We start from the raw sequence: 20,934 nt of genomic DNA on the forward strand, positions 1-20,934 counted from the left end.
CCGTCACTCCCACTTCGTGTCTGCGCGGGGGGTGGAGGTTAACGACTGAGAGAGCGGGGGAGGGTGGCAGGCTGGGGAGCGGGGAGTGGTCCGCAGGTACCTGCAGCCAGCCCCGAGGATAAAGGACCCGAGCGCGCGGGAGGACAGCCGCGCTCGGCGCCGCGCGGGAGCTCGTCCCCACTGTCTCGCTCCTGGATGCGTCCCTCCGCCCCGCGCTCGCCTCCACTCCACGAGCCGCTCACTCGCTGACAGCCGGCCCCGGCCTCCCGCCCGTTCCTGGCTTCCCCGCGGCTCCCTCGCTCGCTCCCGGGCCCCGGGGCGCACCTGGGCTGGGCCGGGCCGCGCCGGAGAGAGGCGCGCCGACCGCACCTGCCGCCGGCGCCCGGGGCCGCTCGCCCGGCGCGCCGGGCCGTCCCCCGCCGCCGTGCGCCCCGGGGCCCCCACCCCCGATGCCTGGGCCGGGGCGCCGGGCTGCGGCCGGCAGGAAGATGAAGGGCTCGGCGGGAGGAAGGAGAGAGAAGCCGCTGGGCTCGCCCCCAGCGCCGCCCGGCCCCGGTAAGTTCAGCGCCCGAGCGGCGGCTGGGGAGTTGGCGGGGGTGCGCGGCCGGGCGCCGAGGGTGCGCCCCCGCGGGGTGTATTTGCGCGCGGTCGCCTGCCTGCCGGGGACCCCCGCCGCCACCCTTGTCCCCGCGCCCAGCGGAGAGGCGGCGCGAGTGGGGAGTGCGGAGCTCCAGGGTCTCCGGACACAGAGGCTGCTGAGGACCAGGGCGTCGGGGGCAGCGGAGGGGCGCGAGGGGCAGCCTGGCCCGGCCATCGGGCGCGGGCGGGCTCGCCGGGGTGGACGCCGCCGCCCGTCTCCGCGGCGTGGGGCGCGCTGCCTCCTCGGGCAAGCGGCGAACTTGTTGGGATAGGAGAGCAGCAGGCTGGCTGCCCCTCCGCTGTCCGCCTTTCCCCGCGAGAAGCTGTTGAGCTGCAGGAAGCCTCTCTCCAGGGGCACCGTTTAGACTTTCAGAGCGGGGGTGGGGAGCCGAGGTCATATAGGCGCCCCTGGATGGCATCCACCTCCCGGGCCCCCGGACCCGGTTAGAAGTGAGCGCGGGCGGTCTGCGGTACCCCGCGACTTCTTGCCCTTTGGGGAAAGTTTTCTTGTGCGTGTAAATTGGGGTCCACAGGGAAAAGAGCTGTGCTCAGGAAGGAGCTCCGCCCCCCCCCCGCCCCCCGCCCCCCCGGTGAAATGCCCAGCTCCTGATCTGAGCGCCTTACGTTTAGACCTGGCCGCATCCTGCGAGTTTCTGGAGGAAAGGCCGTGTCCTCCTTTAGCCTGAGCTCGGCTGGACTAAGGAGGGACGTGCCCTTTCTGCATGTTAGCCTCTCCAAGACCTGGAACCCTAAACCGAATTGGGAGACGGTCCTTCTGTTTGTGGGTGTGACCAATGAACCCTCGAACTGGTGCTTTTCTAGGACATTCCTGTGCTGCTTTTTGGAAACGTGATGAGGAAATGTTTCTTCTTTTGAGGCAGTTTGCTAGTCGGCCTGTTAAACATGACTTTCCAGTGTCTGCCTCATTCCTGTGCGCCGTGTCCCTTGCGATCCAGTGGACGGTGTCCGTTACTCTGGGTTTTCGTGCCACCCCCTGACTTGTCCTGGATAATTCAGGCCCTGGTCTCTGGTCTCCAAGCATGAAAGGCAAATGTGGGTCATTTCGAATTATGGAGATTGATGCAGCCCAGCATGGCTGGGTTTTGCTGCAGTTTCTTCTCCTTTCCTTGATGTTCCTCAGAAATGAACTTGCAGCCTCTTGGAATGCAGCTAAAATATAGACTGGGGGGTGAGCACATATCTTGAGTTAATGTATCATCTTAGATTTAAATAACTGGAGTTTGGAAACTCTGGTGTAGGAGAAAGTGACTTGAGCCAAAAGTTAGGACCTCTGGACTATTTTTGCTCTGTGACAAAGTGGCCTAAGGCCCTTCGGGGTCACTTAGTAGTAATAGTGACGTCAACCTTAATAGCAGTAGTAATGGCATCTAACAAGTGTTCCCCATTCACTGCACATCAGGAAGTGTATTCAAGGCTTTATTGCAGCTGCAAATATCCCAAGAAGGCAGCGCCTTTTCCATCCTCACTTTGTGGGTAAGGAAAGGCAGCCTTCAGAGATACATTTGGGAAAGGTCGAGAGTCGGTGTTTGGGAGCCCTAGGCCGCTGGACTCCAGAGTAGTTCCATGACCAGCACCTCTGTGAGACTCTTTTGAAAAGTGGGAGGACAACCTCTACATTCCAAATCCCTGAAAAGTTACTCAGGTGATGACACTCTCATGGATTGATTCGTCCACAGCTGTTTCTAATGTATTTTTATTGTAACAGGTGTGGAGCTTCTAACTTAAAATCAGAGTGACAATTGTGTGGCATTTATTTAATTGCACCTGCCAGCTCTAGAGAGGTCTAAATGATGAGCTCTTGGTATTTACCTTGATGACAGTCCCTCCTTGAGCCTTGTTATTATCAATCAGTTATAGAACTATATTATAGCCCTTCTATTAGAAGTATGTGATTTAATATAACATCAAGCATATCTTTGAATGAATCTGTAGCATTATCCTGTGGTCTACCTGGACATTCTCATATTTCAGCCAGCTTATAATTAATGCTCAGATCCTAACAGGATGTTGAATTTCTGTTAAGAGACACTAACAGCTTGTTTTAAAGTTTCATCTTTATTTCCAGAAGTATTTCCAAAACAATTACACCCCCTGCTGTGATTTGCTATTTACTAGGTGTATCAAAAGTTTAATAATGAAACATGTTTGCAATTCAACAAAACACAGTGTTTCATCTGTAATAACAACTCTGGCTAAAAGATTCACGTCTAATTTAGGGTTATTTTATTTGAAATTTAATTAAGACGTTGAGTTTCTTATTGCACTGCAAAGTGTATGCAGGTAGCTGAGTACACATCTTCCATTATTTTCTTGTCATCTCCAACTTTATAAACTCATTGCTTGTGAGTTCCTCAGATCAGTTATGTCAGTGCCTGTCTAAAGATTTTGAGTTTTGTTTTGTTTTTTAAACTAAGAGCAAGAGCACCAAATAAGATGTGTTTGTCATGTTTCTTCACAAGCTGTTGTTATGCTTCTTTGGGGAATAGTGATAAATCACAGATCTGATCTGACTGTACATATGGAATTTTCAAACAAAAGTGTATAAATCCATTGGGACACTCTGCTATTAATATTTCAGAAGTGGGAGCAGCTTTGGGAAGTAGAGGATCTTTGAGGAAGATCTTTTACTATGTTTCACTGCATTTGCATGGTATCTTAATATTTTCAAATAAACTGACATCACAGTGAACCAGTAAACTAGTGGTTATTGCCATAGCTTCTCTATTGTTTGAGAGTTAAATCGTATTTTCTAGTAGTAACTTAATGTCACATGATATATACATTGTTGTCTTTTGATATAGTTGAAGTCTGAAACACGTATTTTGCCTACTGAAAAGAATACATTTCTGAATATGTAAGCGTTTTATCAGGAGTATAAAAATAGCACCGTAATAACTTGCCTAGAGGTTCTGTTTGTTTTTGAAATAATGAGGTTGTTATAGAGGCTAGTATATTTAACCTTAGAAGTAAAGTATTGAAACTAATTATAAACTTGAATTGAAAAATATTTTATGACAGTGGGAGTCTTATAAATGAGTTAACCTTATAATTACATGAACATGTCCTCCTGTGTTTTTAAAATTTAATATTTGCAAAGTAAGACTAATCGGTTTTTATATTATCTGGTGATTTGAACAATCAGATGTCTGAAAAGTGACTTAAACTCCATAAGCATTAGAGTCACGCTGACATCACAGTTTGAAGAAACTAATATTGGGGAAGGATATGTAATTTTGAATGTTTCAAGAGCTGAGAACTCAAGGTGGATGACACTTCTTAGTTTTTTGACAAGGGCTCTAAAGTGAGAGTTTGAATAAAATGAGGCCCGTAGGTTGACAACCAAGCAAGCACTTAAATAACCTCTTAGGAAACCTAGAGCAGCTCAAATCGAGTGCAGGCTGAGAATTCTTAAATATAATTAATCTTTTGAACCAGTGAATAACACATTGTAGATCAATTTTAAAATTCCAGTACATTAAAAATGTGTTAATTTATATCTTCTAGGGCCTACTAAAATTAGCAATCACTCCCCTTTCTGGAATAACCTAGCCTTAACTTTAAGAGAAAAACTGCAATGAGAAAGAAGTCTGAAGACACTGAGCGGCTGAGATGACTCAGATTCTGTCACCGTCTTTAGTCCATCTTAAATGTGATTTTTAATCCAACCCGGGTAATTCTAGACCACTTTTAGGATTCTGTCTAGGCTGAAGACTCTCGTCCTTCTAACCTGCTGATGGACTGAGATAGGATGCTGGAACACAGTCCTAGAGTGGAAGAGGGCCGTCTAGACAACTTAGTGGCTTAATTATGTCATCCAAGCAAGCAAGCAGCCAGCACTTCTACGCAGGGGATTTAAGTGAGACGTTTGCCATGAAGGAGTCCTTATTTTCCTTCCATGCAGTCATGTAGCCCATCTTCAAACAGTACCCATCTTGGAATATCCTGAGTTTAACCCAATATGTCTCCATGAGAAGAAAAAAAATATTATTACAGTTTAGTATTAGAGAAGTCTATTTGAGGATTTTCCTAAGGGTTTCTCATAACATGGGGTCAGATGTTCTCAATTTAGGTTTTTTGTGACCTTGTCATGTATTCTGTTTTTATATCTAAAGAGGTATTCACCATTATTTTATAATGTATTATTAAAATTATTAGAGACTTCTTTCTCCTTTAACAATCTTTCATCTACCCTCAAGAAGTGAAAGAAAAGTGAGTGAATGTTCTTATAATATCTTTACTTCCACTTAAACAGAGGAATACACATAAAACTCTAGAAGGCATCTTGAAAAATTGAGATTTTAAATTGCATTTTGTTGAGAACAACTTCTGAGAGTTTAGCCTGGGTACCAAATCTATCCAGAGCAATAAGAATTTAAAGAACAGAGATTTAAGCTGCTGGATTGATTCTCAGGTGGTTACATATTTTACACTCATAGTAAAATATGACATTAAACTCACAGAGACAAAATAGTTGGTTACCAAGGTGTAACATTTAAGGGCGTGAACTCAAGAAATAGAATGCCTGGGTTCATCTCCTTGTCTGTTCCTTAAAAGCTGTGGAAGGACTGATGCTGAAGCTGAAACTCCAGTACTTTGGCCAGCTGATGCGAAGAACTGACTCATTGGAAAAGACCCTGATGCTGGGAAAGATTGAGGGCAGGAGGAGGAGACGACAGAGGATGAGATGGTTTGATGGCATCACTGATGCGATGGACACGAGTTTGAGCAAGCTCTGGGAGTTGGTGGTGGACAGGGAGGCCTGGCATGCTGCAGTCCATGGGGTCGCCAAGAGTCAGACACGACTGAGTGGCTGAACTGAACTGATTCTACACAACTGGGCTTCCCTGGTGGCTCAGATAGTAAAGAATCTGCCTGCTATGTGGGAGACCCGGGTTCAGTCTCTGGGTCAGGAAGATCCTCTGGAGAAGGGGATGGCAGCCCACTCTAGTATTCTTTTCTTGCCTGGAGAATTCCATGAAGAGAGGAGCCTGGAGGGCTACCGTCCATGGGTCGCAAGAAGTCCAATGACTGAGCGACTTCACTTTGACTTCACGCTTTCTAAACAGATACTACTTTTTAGTGGGTATTTTTATTAAATACAGTTGGCTCTTTATGTTAGACCTTGAACTTTTGGGAGCAAAGAATTACTACTAAAGCCACCTTGGAGATAAGATGCTGAGCCAAGGACTAGCATATGCCCACCCAGGAAGGGAGAGCTTCTGCACCCTGTTCCTTCTGGTTGTGTTATATACGCCTTGAAATAAAATAGAGAATCAGGAGCAAATTTAACAAAAGAGACAAAAGTAAAATTTTAGAGAAAGAAACAGAGTTTCATCAGTCACATAACATGCTGCTGCTAAGTCACTTCAGTCGTGTCCGACTCTGTGCGACCCCATAGATGGCAGCCCACCAGGCTCCCCCGTCCCTGGGATTCTCCAGGCTCAAAGAGTACTGGAGTGGGTTGCCATTTCCTTCTCCAATGCATGAAAGTGAAAAGTGAAAGTGAAGTCACTCAGTCGTGTCCGACTCCTAGTGACCCCGTGGACTGCAGCCCACCAGGCTCCTCCGTCCATGGGATTTTCCAGGCAAGAGTACTGGAGTGGGGTACTATTGCCTTCTCCAGTCACATAACATAATTAACTAGAAATATCAATTACTAAAATGTTGTGGTGAATCGGACTTTTGGTTTAACTGAGAATTAAGAACTTTTCTTTGGAATTGTTTACTTTTCACATTTCTTTTTCTAACAGGCATTAGTTAATTTTAGGCCTTAGTGAATAGACACTGTTTTTAATTATTATTTTTTGGCTGTGCGTCACAGCCTGGGGGATTTTCGACCTTAGTTCCCTAACCAGAGATCACACATCTGCAGTGGAGGTGCGGATTCTTATCTACCAGACCACCAGGGAAGTCCTATAATTATTCTTTACCTTTCCCCAGTTTTTTAGTAGCAAAATCCATACAATATGAAAATGACCATCGTAGCTATTTTTTCGTGCAGAGCTGCAGTACTGAGTACATCCACATCATTGTGGATTCTGTCCCCCCAACCGCCGCCGACACACACGTCTCCAGAGTTCTTTTCTTGTTGTGAAACTAAAACTCTCTCTATACCCATTAAACAACAGCCCCTCATTCCTCTTTCCCTCCCGCCCCTAGGAACCACTGTTCTGTCTGTGATTTCAACTACTCCGAATACTTTACGTGGGATGATGCTGGGTTTGTCTTTTTGTAACCGGCTTATTTCACTTAGCATAGTGTCCTCAACGCTCATCCAGGTGGTAGCACGTGTCGGAATTATCTTCCTTTTAAGGAAGCAAACATTCCACTGCGTGTATAGACTGCATTTTGCAGGAAACAGCCCATCATTTCTCTGTACCACACTTTGCTTATCCAGTCCTCTGTTGATGGGTGCTTGTGTGGCTCCCACGCTTGGCTGACTGTGAGCGGTGCTGCTGCACACACTGGTGTGTAAGCGTCTCTTTGAGACTCAGCACTCACTGCACACAGTGGTGTGTAAACGTCTCTTTGAGATTGCATTCGCTGCCTTTGGTGCTGCTGCACACAATGGTGTGTAAACATCTCTTTGAGACTGCATTCGCTGCACACAGTGGTGTGTAAACGTCTCTTTGAGACTGCATTCGCTGCCTTTGGAGTATATCGTGAGGTGGGATTGCGGGGTCATGTGGTCATCCTATTTTAAATTTTTTGAAGGACCACCGTAGTATTTTCCTCAGTGGCTCTACCATTTTACATTCCGAATACACAAGGGTTCCAGTTTCTCCAAGCCCTGCCATCACTCATGGTCTGTAACCGGCTTATCCAGAAGCTTGTAGTAAAGCCCATTAAGGCATGAGGTGGTGTCTCATGGTAGTTTTAATTTGCATTTCTCTGATGACTAGTAGGTGGAACATCTTTTTATGTCCTTGCTGACCATTTACATATCTTCTTTGGCGAAATGTCTGTTCAAGTCATTTGCTTATATTTGAATTGAGTCGTTTGGTTTTCTGGTTGGTGGGTCAGTGGTAAAGAATCTGCCTGCCAATGCCTGAGAAGTAGTTTCTATCCATGGGTCGGGAAGATCCCCTGGAGAAGGAAATAAATGGCAGCCCACTCCAATATCCTTGTCTGGGAAATCCCATGGACAGAGGAGCCTGCTGGGCTACAGTCCATGGGGTCATAAAAAGCTCGACACGATTAAGTGACTGAACAGCAATGCATGCTAGAACCTAACTCATAAATAGGCGTATGATCTGCAAACATCCCCATTCTGTATGTTGCCTTTATACTCTGGTGATAGTGTCTTTTGATGGACAATTAAAAAAAATTCAAGAAGTCCAATTTATCTATTTTTTTTCTTTGGCTTGTTGCCTGTGTTTGATGTCATAGTGAAGAAACCATTGTCTTTTTTTTTTTTTTTAACCTTTGTTGTTAACGGGCTTAAGATGTTTTAAAAACAATGTGCTACTGCTACTGCTAAGTCACTTCAGTCGTGTCTGACTCTGTGCGACCCCATAGATGGCAGCCCACCAGGCTCCACCATCCCTGGGATTCTCCAGGCAAGAAGACTGGAGTGGGTTGCCATTTCCTTCTCCAATGCATGAAAGGGAAAAGTGAAAGTGAAGTCGCTCAGTCAATGTTGTTAAATTAAAAAGAGACTAGGATGAGAATGAATAAACTGCAATTATAGACGAAAATATGAATGATCTTCCAAACATGATGTTGACTAACAAAGGCCGGAAACCCTCCCAAAGCAGGATTCCATCATGTAACGTTCAAATGAAGCAAAACGAACTTAATGACGCATCATAGTTATCGGCGAGGGAGGGGGTATGGTGCTGAAAATGTTGTTTCCTGATTTGGGTGATGATTACACGGGTCTATTCACTTGTAAAAATTCATCAGTTTGAATATACAATTTATGCACTTGTCTGTATTTGAGTTATACTTCAAAGAGTTTAGAAATCAATTAATCATTTGCAAGGTCCTGATAAGAAGAAATTTCCTTAAGAAGAGGAAAGCTATGTAAGGATACTCCAACCCATGCTCAGAGTACCTACTGGGAGGATATGGTTCATAAATTTGACCCATGTTTTTAAACAACCCTCAGACCCATGGAAGTATATTGTCAGAATTCTGCTGTTTGGGAAAGACAGACCATTCCTCCTACTGAGGCCGAAGATGGTTTTTGCCGTGAGTCCTGCTGGAGTGAACTGAACAATGTGGTGAACTACATCCTTGTTCTTTACGTAGCAGAGACTTTCATAGGAACCTTTCTTACAAAACACTGAGCAGTGTAGTTACTGGGATGCCTTCTGGTCTGGCTTAACTTCAGACTTTTCAATTTCCAGCAGGATGGGAGGTCCATATACCCCTTAGACGATGCTTTATAAATTTTGCCCTTTTAACAACCCTCTGACTGTGCTTGCTTGCCAGTGAGTTGAGCCCACTTCCTTTGACAAATTCCCTATGCCCTTATTCTTTGTGATAAGTTGAAAGCTGGAGTCAGCTGGACTCTTTAGGGAACCTGAGAAAATGGATCCCTTTGAGAAGTGGTAAGGGTTTCTCTGGGGTAGGAGTTGTGGGCAAGTCCATATTTGCCTAAAGAATTAGTAAGTCAGGTGCAGTGAGTGAGCTTGGATTTCTCTTGATAATTCAGTTCTTTATAGATCACCCTGAGCATCAGAAATTGAGATAATAATAAATATGATATATAATAAATATAATCCCATTATGGTGGCGGCTGTGTTATTAATCTTTTTACCTCCGGAAACGTTTGTCAGTGTCTTGAGCAAAGTAGGTGTCCCCAAACATTTGTTGAATGAGTAAACAACTACATCCTGCCATGTGATAGCTCAGAGAAGGAATGGCCACCCACTGCAGCAGTCTGGCCTGGAGAATCCCAGGGACAGAGGAGCCTGGTGGGCTGCCATCTATGGGGTTGCACAGAGTCCGACAAGACTGAAGCGACTTAGCAGCAGCAGAAGCATGTGATAGCTCTAGAGAACGAAGTGGCAGCCACTCCAGCAGTCTGGCCTGGAATCCACGGACAGAAGGGCCTAGAGGGTCAGTCCATGGGGTCGCAGAGTGGACATGACTAAGAGTGAACACACACACACAAACACACACATTCACACACATGGTAGACATAGAACTTGTAGAAAATTGAGCTAAATAGCCTAAAGATACCCTAAAAATGCCTTAAATACAACAGTGTGATTTCTCAGATTTTGATATGTTTTATCAATGTCTCTCTCTTAAATAAAGGAGACACAGCTCAATTACTATCTAATTGATGACTTTTTAGTAGGTTGAGTGAAGTTTTTAGCATTTCATAAAGAAGAGTTTGACCTGAGGAAATTGCTTTCAAAAGACCATTTTTTCAATTCCCATGAACTTTGATGAGCACTTCGTACTTATAAAAATTCCTTTTTAATTAGTGGTATGATTCTTAATTATTTATTAATTATAAATTATGTCTGATGCCAATGTATCCTTTTTGATTCTTCATAAATAAAAAAAACCTGGGCAAGTTAACCTGAAGAGATGATACTGGAAAAAAAATGTTCTCCTTCTGTATCATAAATTAGAACATGTCTTCTTAATTTAAATTTTCAAAGTTAAAGAGAAACTATTCAGAATTCTGAAGAAGGTAGAAGAAATAATTCCTTTCTTAAAATATTGCCTACTTTAACAAGAGTAAAATTTTCCCAATTAGGATATTTTAGCATGCTTAAGAAAATTTAAGAAAAAGGAAATAATATTCAGGACAAGAAAGATCATCATTACAAATGATGGGGTTCACATTGCAATGTCCATTTAGAGCAAGTTTTATCATCTTTTTTTCTAATGCACATATTAAAACATTGAAAAAATGTTTCACAAGGTACAAAGATGACATGTGAATTTCTCATTGGTTTCTTCCCATAATTGGGTAGGTGTTACCGTTAGCCATGTTTACCGTTTTTTAAAAGATGAGAACACGAAAGAAAGGCCGTGTGATTATGCAGGGCCAAATAACTCAGAGGTGGTAAGGGTGGGTCGAGAGCTAGCCGTGTCTGCCTCCACGCCTGAGCTTGCTGGTGCCACCTGGAAAGCCTCCTTCCCTTGTCACATGCACAGGGACACGGCCTCTGTGGAGTCTGTCGTGCACTGGGATGATTTCCTGGGGCAGCAATCGTGTAGGGATGGAATAGAGACGAGAACAGTCAATAAACGATGTACTAAAGGAGCACTAATGAAACTCTAATTGGAAAATTGCTCCAAAACGGACCCCATGATGGGCTGTCTAAGCACACTGTCTCAGTGCAGAGATGGACTAATTTTATGCAAATGCTAAAGCGACTTTGAGAGCCACTTGCTGTACCTTGATGTGGTCCTTAAGGAAAATTGTCAGGCCCATTAATAAGTTTCTCAATTGATTAGGCTAATTTGGTACTCCAAAAGGCATCTTTCTATAAGTTCATGCTGCCTGTTACGTTCTGATTACAGCAAGCTGCTACTTGCCATGCCCAAGTTTGAAGGCTGTGTTTCTGCGTTCTTGTGCTTTCCCTACCGCCGGCTTTCCCATTGGTCTTGCCGCGTGAGAACGGTGAATCATCTTGTCCACTAGCCGAGTCTGGAAAGTCTGTGTTACTCAGTGAATTTGTTTTAACCCCATCCCTGTAATAGTTTGAAACCTGGCAGTTTAACTGCTTTCCCAAATGTGTTTGTGATTAAAAAAACAACACAAAAAAACTAGTTTTGTTTAGAGCAGCAAAAGACTGCAATTTATTTTTATCTTTCTACATCAAATGCACTATTTTAATCATAGACATCGAATGTTTCAGAATAATAAAAGATTTAAGGTAAGAAGAGCTGGTGATCTCTAGAGGCGTGGCATAATCAAATAATATTAGAAGGTGCTCAGTTTTTCTAACCTGAAGGAAACAGAAATGGGCCGAGTGAGTGATCCCCCTGCTTGGCAGAGTCTCCTAGGAATGCACAAATACTTGTTTCTCTTTCAGGAACCCCCATTCAAAGAGAGTGAGATGTTAAAGTGGAAGTGCTCTTAACAGTGAAAGTGCTGAGTGAATAGAGGGACACACCGCTACCTAGACCCTACATCCCAGCGCAGCATGCCTCCCACACGCCCTCCAGTACACAGGGCGGGCTAGCGCATTGCTATCTGCTCCATTGTGAAACAATGTTTGCGATTTCATGTCATTGCTTTGTCATTAGAATAAATAGCAATAAATCTGGGGAGCTGGCTTTCACTTGAGGGGTCAATAAATAGAGCCTAGTAAAGGAGGATGGTAATAAGTTATAGAAACTTGGTTGATTGCCGTCATGCGGATAGAGAATGTGGGGAAGTGTGATCTTCAGGAGGTTGAAATGCTCTGTGCAGCACTTCTTGTGCTGAAACTAGACTTGTACTGATTCCGTGAATACGGCTGCGTGTGTGTGTGTGTGTGTGTGTGTGTCTACAAACTAAAGTAGTTTAGAAGTCATTGAAAGGTTAATTTGAGGATGGCTTGGCATTCTTTTGTGGAAAATAGTAAAAGAGGTTTGGTCCAAAATAATACAGTCATCAGGCATGGGTTATGAAGAAAGAAATCATGCTTTTAAAATAGTCAGGCAAAGTCTGCGCTTCCCAAGTAGCTCAGTGGTGAAGAATCCGCCTGCAATGCAGTGACCTGGGTTCGATCCCTGGGCTGGGAAGGTCCCCTGGAGAAGGAAATGGCCACCCATTCCGGTATTCTTGCCTGGGAAATCCCGTGGACAGAGGAGCCTGGTGGGCTACAGTCCATGGGTAACAAAGAGTCGGACACGACAGTGACTGACACACACACACGCACAGAGCAAAGGTTTATTTGAGCCTGGCTTTGTTAGTTGCGGAACTTTTCAGGAAGTGAAACAAGCTGTGGGAGTTCAGCTGTGAAGACTTCCCATGACAGCACTGGGAGGAGCCCCGCCAAGGAGGCATTCTTGAAGGAGGTCAGGTGCTGTGACCCTAATAATCACGGTAATCCCAGACTCTCTTCTGTCATTGTGTCTGTCCTTCTTTTGCCTTCCAGTCAAGTAAAAAAGTGGTTCCATTAACAATTTTGAGAACTGAAACCTACCTTAAAAATGCCCTTTTCTTTAAAACTATAATACATGAAAACTTTAATACATGAAGCTAATCGTCCCTTATAACCCAGGAAAACAAATAAGTCGCATGGCCAAGCACCGTAAGTGATATGATACATTGGTTTGCTTACACATGACTCGTGACTAACTTCCACTGCAGGGAGAGACTTGCCGTCTCTCTAGGGCGTCATCTCCTGTCATTTCTCCTGGAATTCCCGCTGCCATCTCATACTGAGTTGGTCGTTTCCTTCCAGAATTCAGCTTCACTTCTTTTTGACCTGACTCTTTCAATATCAGCACTGTTTTCTCAGAGTTTAACTATTTCTGTGCATTTAAACAGCAGATACCAACCTTGACTTAGGATGCTTTGCAATGATTGCTTTATTACTGACATATGTTAAGAATCATGGGAACCAAGCCAAGGTCCTGAAGTTAATTAGTATTGTTACATTTATTTTTCATACCTCATGATTGCTAAGACTAAAACTAAATTCCATAAATATGCCCAGGGTAGCAGAATATCTGCCAATATTCAGGAAAATTTAGCTTTATTTTTGAGGAAAATACAAAAGCTGTCTATTTTATTTTTCTTTCCTTTAAAAGGCTAATACCAGCTCATTTTAAACAACCTATTGAAAGAAAAAAGTCTTGGAAGTTGCATGTTAACATTTCTGTGTATGTTTAAGTGAGCTGAATCAGTTGCAGTCTCCTTGTAGCATTGCCCAGTAAGAGCAGACTAAAAATGACTTTGAGAAGGCATTCCACAATTGTATTTTTATGTTGTTCCCAATTGCTAAGTCAAAATGGCCAACCATAGTTTTAGACTTTTCTCATCCAGGGAGTCAAAGCATCACATTTATTTTTGTTGAATGATAGAAAGGGGTCATCTGCTTGCATTTTTTTGGAGTGTGGGCCTGAATTTTAACCAGCTGGTTTGGAGGGTCATGCCATTGAGTCATTAAGTCATATAGATGATTCTAGTAACTGAAGAGATGAGTGTTTGCTTTGCCTTTTAAAATTTCACTCCAACTGGACATCCGTTTCCACTGCTGTTCATCTGTTCTCCCACTCCCCTTTCACACAGGGCCTGTCGATCTGGTCCTCCATGTCACGTCTTCTATCCAGCGCCTGCTCCCATATTCAGAATGTGATCTGGGGTCAGCTTCTCAGATGAAATAGAGACCATTTAGGTACATCTTCCAATGTTCTTTCTCTCATTTCCCATTGCAACTTGGCTCGCAACCATCCAGATCACGTCTCTATCACAGAAGGATTTCCACCCCGACCCTTGCTCACCTGTTTCATGTCACACTTCCTTCTGGTGCCTCTGAGACCCTTCGTCCATCCCTCACTCTCTTAAACCTTACTCTCTTTCCATCTGCCCCTGCCTCCAGAGCTGTTCACCTCTTCTTTTTATGAAGAATGGCTTCCTTCGAGCAGCTGCCCTAAATCTCTATTTGGCATCATGGTCAGACTTTGAAAGGGCAACCTCCATGCGTTCCCTTCATTTTCTCACCTTGATTTGTCATGCTTCTGAGACACTTTTCAATGATCACGCATGAACTTTGTGTCAAATCCAAAGGTCTTCTCAGTATCATTTCTTCTTGAACATGCTGAAATATTTGATGCTGCTGGCTGTCTCTGTTTTTCATTCAGCAGTGCTGATTGAGTACCCAATACTGTTTAAGGTTGTGAATTACAAATCTTAGAAATATAGATGAGATTCAACATTTTATTTCCAGGAACTCAAAGCTATCTGAAAAAGGAGGCAAGAAACCACTTAGAATATGGCATATCCAGTGCAATCGTGGTTTAATTGATTTCCTAGTATTTTGTCTTTTCTTTCCAAATGTCTGGAAGGATTACAATTCTCCACCCCCTTGAAGTTAGGTTATGATATGTTGTTTGCTGTGGCTGAGAACATGTGAGTGGAAGTCATGTGTCACTCTTTGGCAGAAGACATTAGAAGCTGGTAGGTGGTTTGTTAGGTTCATGGAGACCAAAGGTATATCGGATGGTAGGGGCTTTGGTAGCTGTGATCCCAAGCCAGGATGCATTGGAATGGAGGCTTGCTGACCTAGGATGAACATGTTTTATGAGCAAGAAGTCAGTCTTTGCTTCTTTGAGTCACTGAGATTTTGGGATTTTTGTTACTGCAGCACACCACAGCATATTCTAACTGATACTGTGCTGTATGGTAATATAAGTACTATGAAAATACAGCTTTACTTGATAGCCCAAAGTTGCCTTAAAACTGACCATATTAAAAAAAGTTATTAACAACATGAAAGTAATTTTTAGGCAGAAAGTGAATTTAGTTTGACTTGCATCTAAATAAAAGGTAGTAGAGGGTCAGTGAGAAAAGTCATCCATAACCAACTACATATATTTCTTAACATACTTGTTATTGTAATTCAGGGCTGCTCTGAAGTTGGTATTTCCTCCTTTATAAAACTTCTTGAAACTTATAAAACATTTTGAGTTCATTTAGCAATTTGGGGATAATGATATGCTTTGGTCTATTTTTCTTCCTATCTGCAGGCTTCATTGTGTTAAGACTGGAAAAGGACTGTGTAATTATGTGTGTGAACTTCTTGATAATCTCAATGATGGAATTTTCTTTTTATGTGCTAGTGCTTATTCCTGCACTTTTCATATAATTAATATTCTCACAATAATATGGGTCCTATTCTGACTCACTGCCTCACTCCTTGTACATGCCAAAGAGGACCTTGTCTGGAGAGTAAATGTTTTGCTCACTTAATGGTAGACTCTGATTTTGTTACCACTCTTGTCTCTTGTTCTTGATATTTTATATCATTTTTCCTCTCTTTTAAATATTTTACCAAAGACTTACTTTGTAATATGTATAATTATATGTAATTTAGGATAACCTTGAATTGACTAGACTCAGAAGTAATATCCCAATGGAATAGCCTTATCTTTGATTTGTGCCTGTAGATGTTAGATATTCCTCTGTCCTTATATATTAAGGAATTAAGCTATAACAGTCCTCTGTCTGTCTATCCATCCAGCCATCTTTTTTGTCTGTATATCCATTCATCCATGTATCCATCCAAAAAAGTTAGACATGGTGTAGTGAATAAACAACAATATATTTATCCATCTATCTATACACCTATTTGTTTAATCTCATTTTGATTCTTGCAACCATATCTTTACATTTTTCTGAGCTCTTGGCTTTATAATTGATTGGGAAACAGAATTCTAGCGTAGAAGGCCTTTCTGTTGTTGTTCAGCCATTCAGTCGTGCCTGATTCTGTGATCTCATGGACGGCAGCATACCAGGCTTCCCTGCCCTTCACCGTTTCCTGGAGCTTGTCAAACTCATGTCCATTTAGTCGGTGATGCCTTCCAACCATCTCATCCTCTGTCATCCCCTTCTCCTCCTGCCTTTAGTCTTTCCCAGCATCAGGGTCTTTTCTAATGAGTTGGCTCTTTGCATCAGGTGGCCACAGTATTGGAGCTTCAGAATCAGTCCTTCCAATGAATATTCAGGGTTGGTTTCCTTTAGAATGGACTGGTTGGATCTCCTTGCTGTCCAAGGGACTCTCAAGAGTCTTCTCCAAAACCCCAGTTCAAAAGCATCAATTCTTCGGTGCTCAGCCTTCTTTATGGTCCTGCTCTCACATCCATAGTGGATAATTATTATGGCAGGAGTCTCTGTGGCCACAAGGAAGGCACACTCTTACGTTCGGCCTCTCTTCTGTTCGTCTCCTCTGCCTTACCTATGTAGTGCTCCACCTCCAAGTGCCCCATGTGAAACTCGTTCTTTGAGAAATAAAGCTGATTCTGTAAGAAAAATCACACAAATATAACACTCAAAACAGCAATGTATGTGAACTTTTGCGTGCCATATTTATCAAACTATACCTGCTGTGCAGTGGCTATTTTGTGCATAGACCATCTTACAAATGCTCAATAATCAAGAAAAACAGGTTATCTGTGATGTATACAACAGATATTTCTGTTACACAGCATTTTCCCGATTCCACCTCTCAATTTCCACCTTCAGCGAGCTCTTGGAATGCAGAGTAATTCAATCTCACACTGATTAGAACATGCATATGGGCTCTACACAGATGCATAGATATCCACAGATTAAAACTTTTAATTTTTCCACTACATTTTTATTACATGTTTGTTCTTGGAAAAGAAGTAGCCTACAGGTAGAAAACATAAATAATATTGAAAGGATAACACAGAGCATTTACTCAGATATATGTCCATTTGTGGTAGTATAGTTTTTCATATGCCATAGTTTCTGTACTTTGTGATTTTGAAATATATTTTTTAACAGGCTTTATGCTTAAATTTGTGATATACGGTCATATACAGAGTGTACTAAACAGTTTTTATTTGTTCCTTGGGTTGAGGACTAATGAATGATCGTTTCTCATACTCTACAAACGATGCAAAGTCATAATACGTTTTGTTCATCGTTCAGTCACAGTTGTGTTCGACTCTTTGTGGCCCCATGGACTGCAGCACGCCAGGCTTCACTGTCCTCCACCGTCTCCTGGAGCTTGCTCGAATTCATGTGCATTGAGACGGTGATGTCATCCAACCATCTTGTCCTCTGTTGTCCCCTTCTCCTCCTGCCTTCAATCTTTCCCAGCGTCAGGGTCTTTTCAAATGAGTCAGTTCGCATCAGTTGGCCAAAAGTATTGGAGTTTCAGCTTCAACATCAGTCCTTACAATGAATATTCATGACTGATCTCCTTTAGGATGGACTGGTTGGATCTCCTTGCAGTCCAAGGGTTAGTCAAGAGTCTTCTCCAACACCACAGTTCAAAAGCATCAAAACTTCAGTGCTCAGCCTTCGTTATGGTCCAGCTCTCACATCCATACATGACTACTGGTCGATCAATCCATAGCTTTGACTACATAGACCTTTGTCAGCAAAGTAATATCTCTGCTTTTTAATATGCTGTCTAGGTTGATCATAGCTTTTCTTCCAAGGAGCAAGTGTCTTTTAATTTCATGGCTGCACTCACCATCCTCAGTGATTTTGGAGCCAAGAAAACCAAGTCTCTCACTGTTTCCACTGTTTCCCTGCCTATTTGCCATGAAGTGATGGGACCGGATGCCACGATCTTCGTTTTCTGAACATTGAGTTTTAAGCCAGCTTTTTCACTCTCCACTTTCAGTTTCATCAAGAGGCCCTTTAGTTCCTCTTCATTTTCTGCCATAAGGGTGGTGTCATCTGTATATCTGAGGTTATTGATATTTCTCCCAGCAGTCTTGGTTCCTACTTCTGCCTCATCCAGCCTGGAATTTCTCATGATGTACTCTGCATATAAGTTAAATAAGCAGGGTGACAATATACAGCCTTGATGTACTCCTTTTCCTATTTGGAACCAGTCTGTTGTTCCATGTCCAGTTCTAACTATTGCTTCCTGACCTGCATACATATTTCTCAGGAGGCAGGTCAGGTGGTCTGGTATTCCCATCTCTTTAAGAATTTTCCACAGTTTGCTGTGATCCACACAAAAGGTTTTGGCATAGTCAATGAAGCAGACGTAGAAATTTTTCTGGAATTCTCTTGCCTTTTCTGTGATCCAATGGACATTGACAATTTGATGCCTTTTCGAAATCCAGCTTGAACATTTTTAAGTTCTTGTTCACATACTTGTGAAGCCTAGCTTAGTGAATTTTGAGAATTACTTTGCTAGCATGTGAAATGAGTGCAATTGTGCAGTGGTTTGAACATTCTTTGGCATTGCCTTTCTTTGGGATTCGAATGAATACATAATACATTTTACCTTTCTGTGAGGTTGGAATGAATACATAATATGTTTTAGCTTGCTTTATATTTGATTTTGACATTCTTGAGGGTTTTGAAATTTTTTCCTGGAAATTTTTTAAATGAAGGATCTTTTTCTTTATCAGATTACTAATACTGTCTAGCCTTTTCCTAATTTCTTATAATCCATTTCCTATTCCATCTGTAAGTTTTCATGAGACTCACTGACTTCTTGGTCTTAGTTGCTTTCTAGACCTCTTAAAGAGCTGCCACTCTGAGATTTTATTTCTTTTTTGTACACTCTATTTTCTATTCCTTATATCCTGTATCATCATTTCCCTGCTTCTACTATCATTTTATTGGAATACTTAACAACCTAGAAATGATGCATAGGAAGTAAAATGCACCTGAGTCTTTGCAAGCCTTGACAACATATATCTAAAATTTAAAACTGTGTGGTTAGAACTCTACTTCAGTTTTTAAAAAATGAAACAAAATATATATGTCATTAGCAATAACAAATGTATGTTTTTTTCCTAAAATACATTTACTTAATGGAAATATTACAGTATACATACACATACTTAATCATATATTCATAGATGGAACTTTTTTTGCAGGACAATTGGAGACTACATAAAGAACCTCAACGTGCAACATGATGGGTTCATAAAGTTGCCCAAATGTATCTGTTGACCTTTAACTACACTGACTGTATTGTAAGGAAATAAAAGGAATCACAAATGAGTAGATTACAGCTTCTTTTCAATTTTATGCTTGTGTGTGTGTAATAAAAGGGGTATAGACAATGCCGTTCAGTAAAACTTTGTGTCATGTGGGTGACGTTCTAGTTTTCTGGTTTTTGTTCAGTATGGTAGCCATTAGTCACATGTGGCTACTGAACATCTGAAATGAGGTTGGTGTGACCCAGGAGCTTAATTTTTAACTTCGTTAATTTCAATAAACACAATACCACATATAACTGCATAGCAATAGAAAACTATTATATTGCAAGATGTTAATGGTGATTGTTTCTTTCAGAAAATCATTGATTATAGGTTTTCCTTGTTTTTTTTTTTTGTTCTCATCTATAGTTTTTAGTGATATTTATAATGAAAACAATAAAGGAAGGTTTATTTTGATGAAAACATGTCTGATGGATATTATCCTATTATCAAAACCATAGTATCTAGATCATTATTTAAGATTTTAATAATATATTAAAATGCTTATTTCCTTAATATCAACATTTCTGTCATATTTCAGAAATAATTGAATTTTTCCTAATGATATGCCTCTGTCTCTTGGGTCAAACAGTACAGAGATTGCAACTGAGTCCAAGCCTGTACTGCTTGCTGCATAACGATGAATGCAATTGTGTAGGAGTTGGAACATTCAAAAGGCCAATAAAATGAGCGATGAGTTGTTGGAGCGAGGAATAGTGACCTTATTTGGAAAGCAGGTAGGCCTAGAAGATGGAGGACTGGTGTCCATAGAGCCATCTTCCCCGAGTTAGAGTTCAGGTTTCCTGTGCAGTGAAAAGATTGGTGGTGTGGTTGGTTATTGCAGACTTCTTGGTGCAGGAATCCTTTGTTCCTGCAGCTGTCCTTGTAGGTCAGTTCACCATGTTCCTATAAATCTCCAACAAGACAAATGCGATTCTCTGTTCTGCAACTTTTTATCTCTGTATCAGTGGTCCCCAACTTTTTTGCCACCAGGGACCTGTTTCTTGGAAGACCATTTTTTCACAGACCAGGGAATGTGAGCGATGGGGAGCAGGTGTAAATACAGATGAAGCTTTGCTTGATATCTGGCCCTCAACACCTTCTGTGCGGCCCAGTTCCAACAGGCCGTGGACCATGGCCCAGTGGGTGCGGACCCCTGCTCCACATGAGTGGAATGTCCCCTTAAAGGTCAGAGCCTTGAGAATGGGCTTTCCCGTATATTTCAGGCTATAGGCAACTCTCTTAACTTCAAGCAAGGACAATAGAATACGAGGTTAAAGTAAAAGAAATGGGTTCAGTATGGAGTCAGCTTTGCTCTTTCCTACTACACAGCAGTGAATCAGGGGAGAGTGATTGTGTCTTGTATGTAAGTGCTTGAGCCACTGACCTGGATGAGAATTTGACTCTGCTTGGGCTTGGGCATGGTCCAGGAGGCCTGGTGGAGCTCAGGCCAGGGATGTTGTGAGAAGAGCCTCTGTCTCCACCACCAGTGTAGCACAGATGAGCACATCTACGTGGAGAGAGACCCATCCACTGGGTGAGGAGACCCCAGCAGCAAGAGGCCATGGAGGGACTGAAGGCTCGTGGGTTAGGTAAGACCAGACCTCTGTGCTGGGGAAGAGCTGGAGATGGTGGGAGTGGGTGTAGCAAAGGCAGCCCCCTTGGATGCTC

At 42.5% G+C, this 20,934-nt stretch overlaps 1 protein-coding gene across 1 annotated transcript in view; it reads left to right on the forward strand.

The window, feature by feature from the left end:
- Positions 1–437: 437 nt before the first annotated feature.
- The window catches only part of ZNF385D (zinc finger protein 385D), a 990,916-nt gene continuing 970,419 nt past the window's right edge, over positions 438–20,934 (forward strand). Inside the window, exon 1 of the mRNA XM_027529705.1 lies at positions 438–555. Within this exon, the coding sequence (XP_027385506.1) occupies positions 450–555 (106 nt within the window). The 5' untranslated portion in view covers positions 438–449. The remainder of the gene's footprint in view (positions 556–20,934) is intronic.

The sequence above is a fragment of the Bos indicus x Bos taurus genome, chromosome 27 (genome assembly GCF_003369695.1).
Source record: "Bos indicus x Bos taurus breed Angus x Brahman F1 hybrid chromosome 27, Bos_hybrid_MaternalHap_v2.0, whole genome shotgun sequence".
Taxonomy (NCBI): Eukaryota; Metazoa; Chordata; class Mammalia; order Artiodactyla; family Bovidae; genus Bos; species Bos indicus x Bos taurus.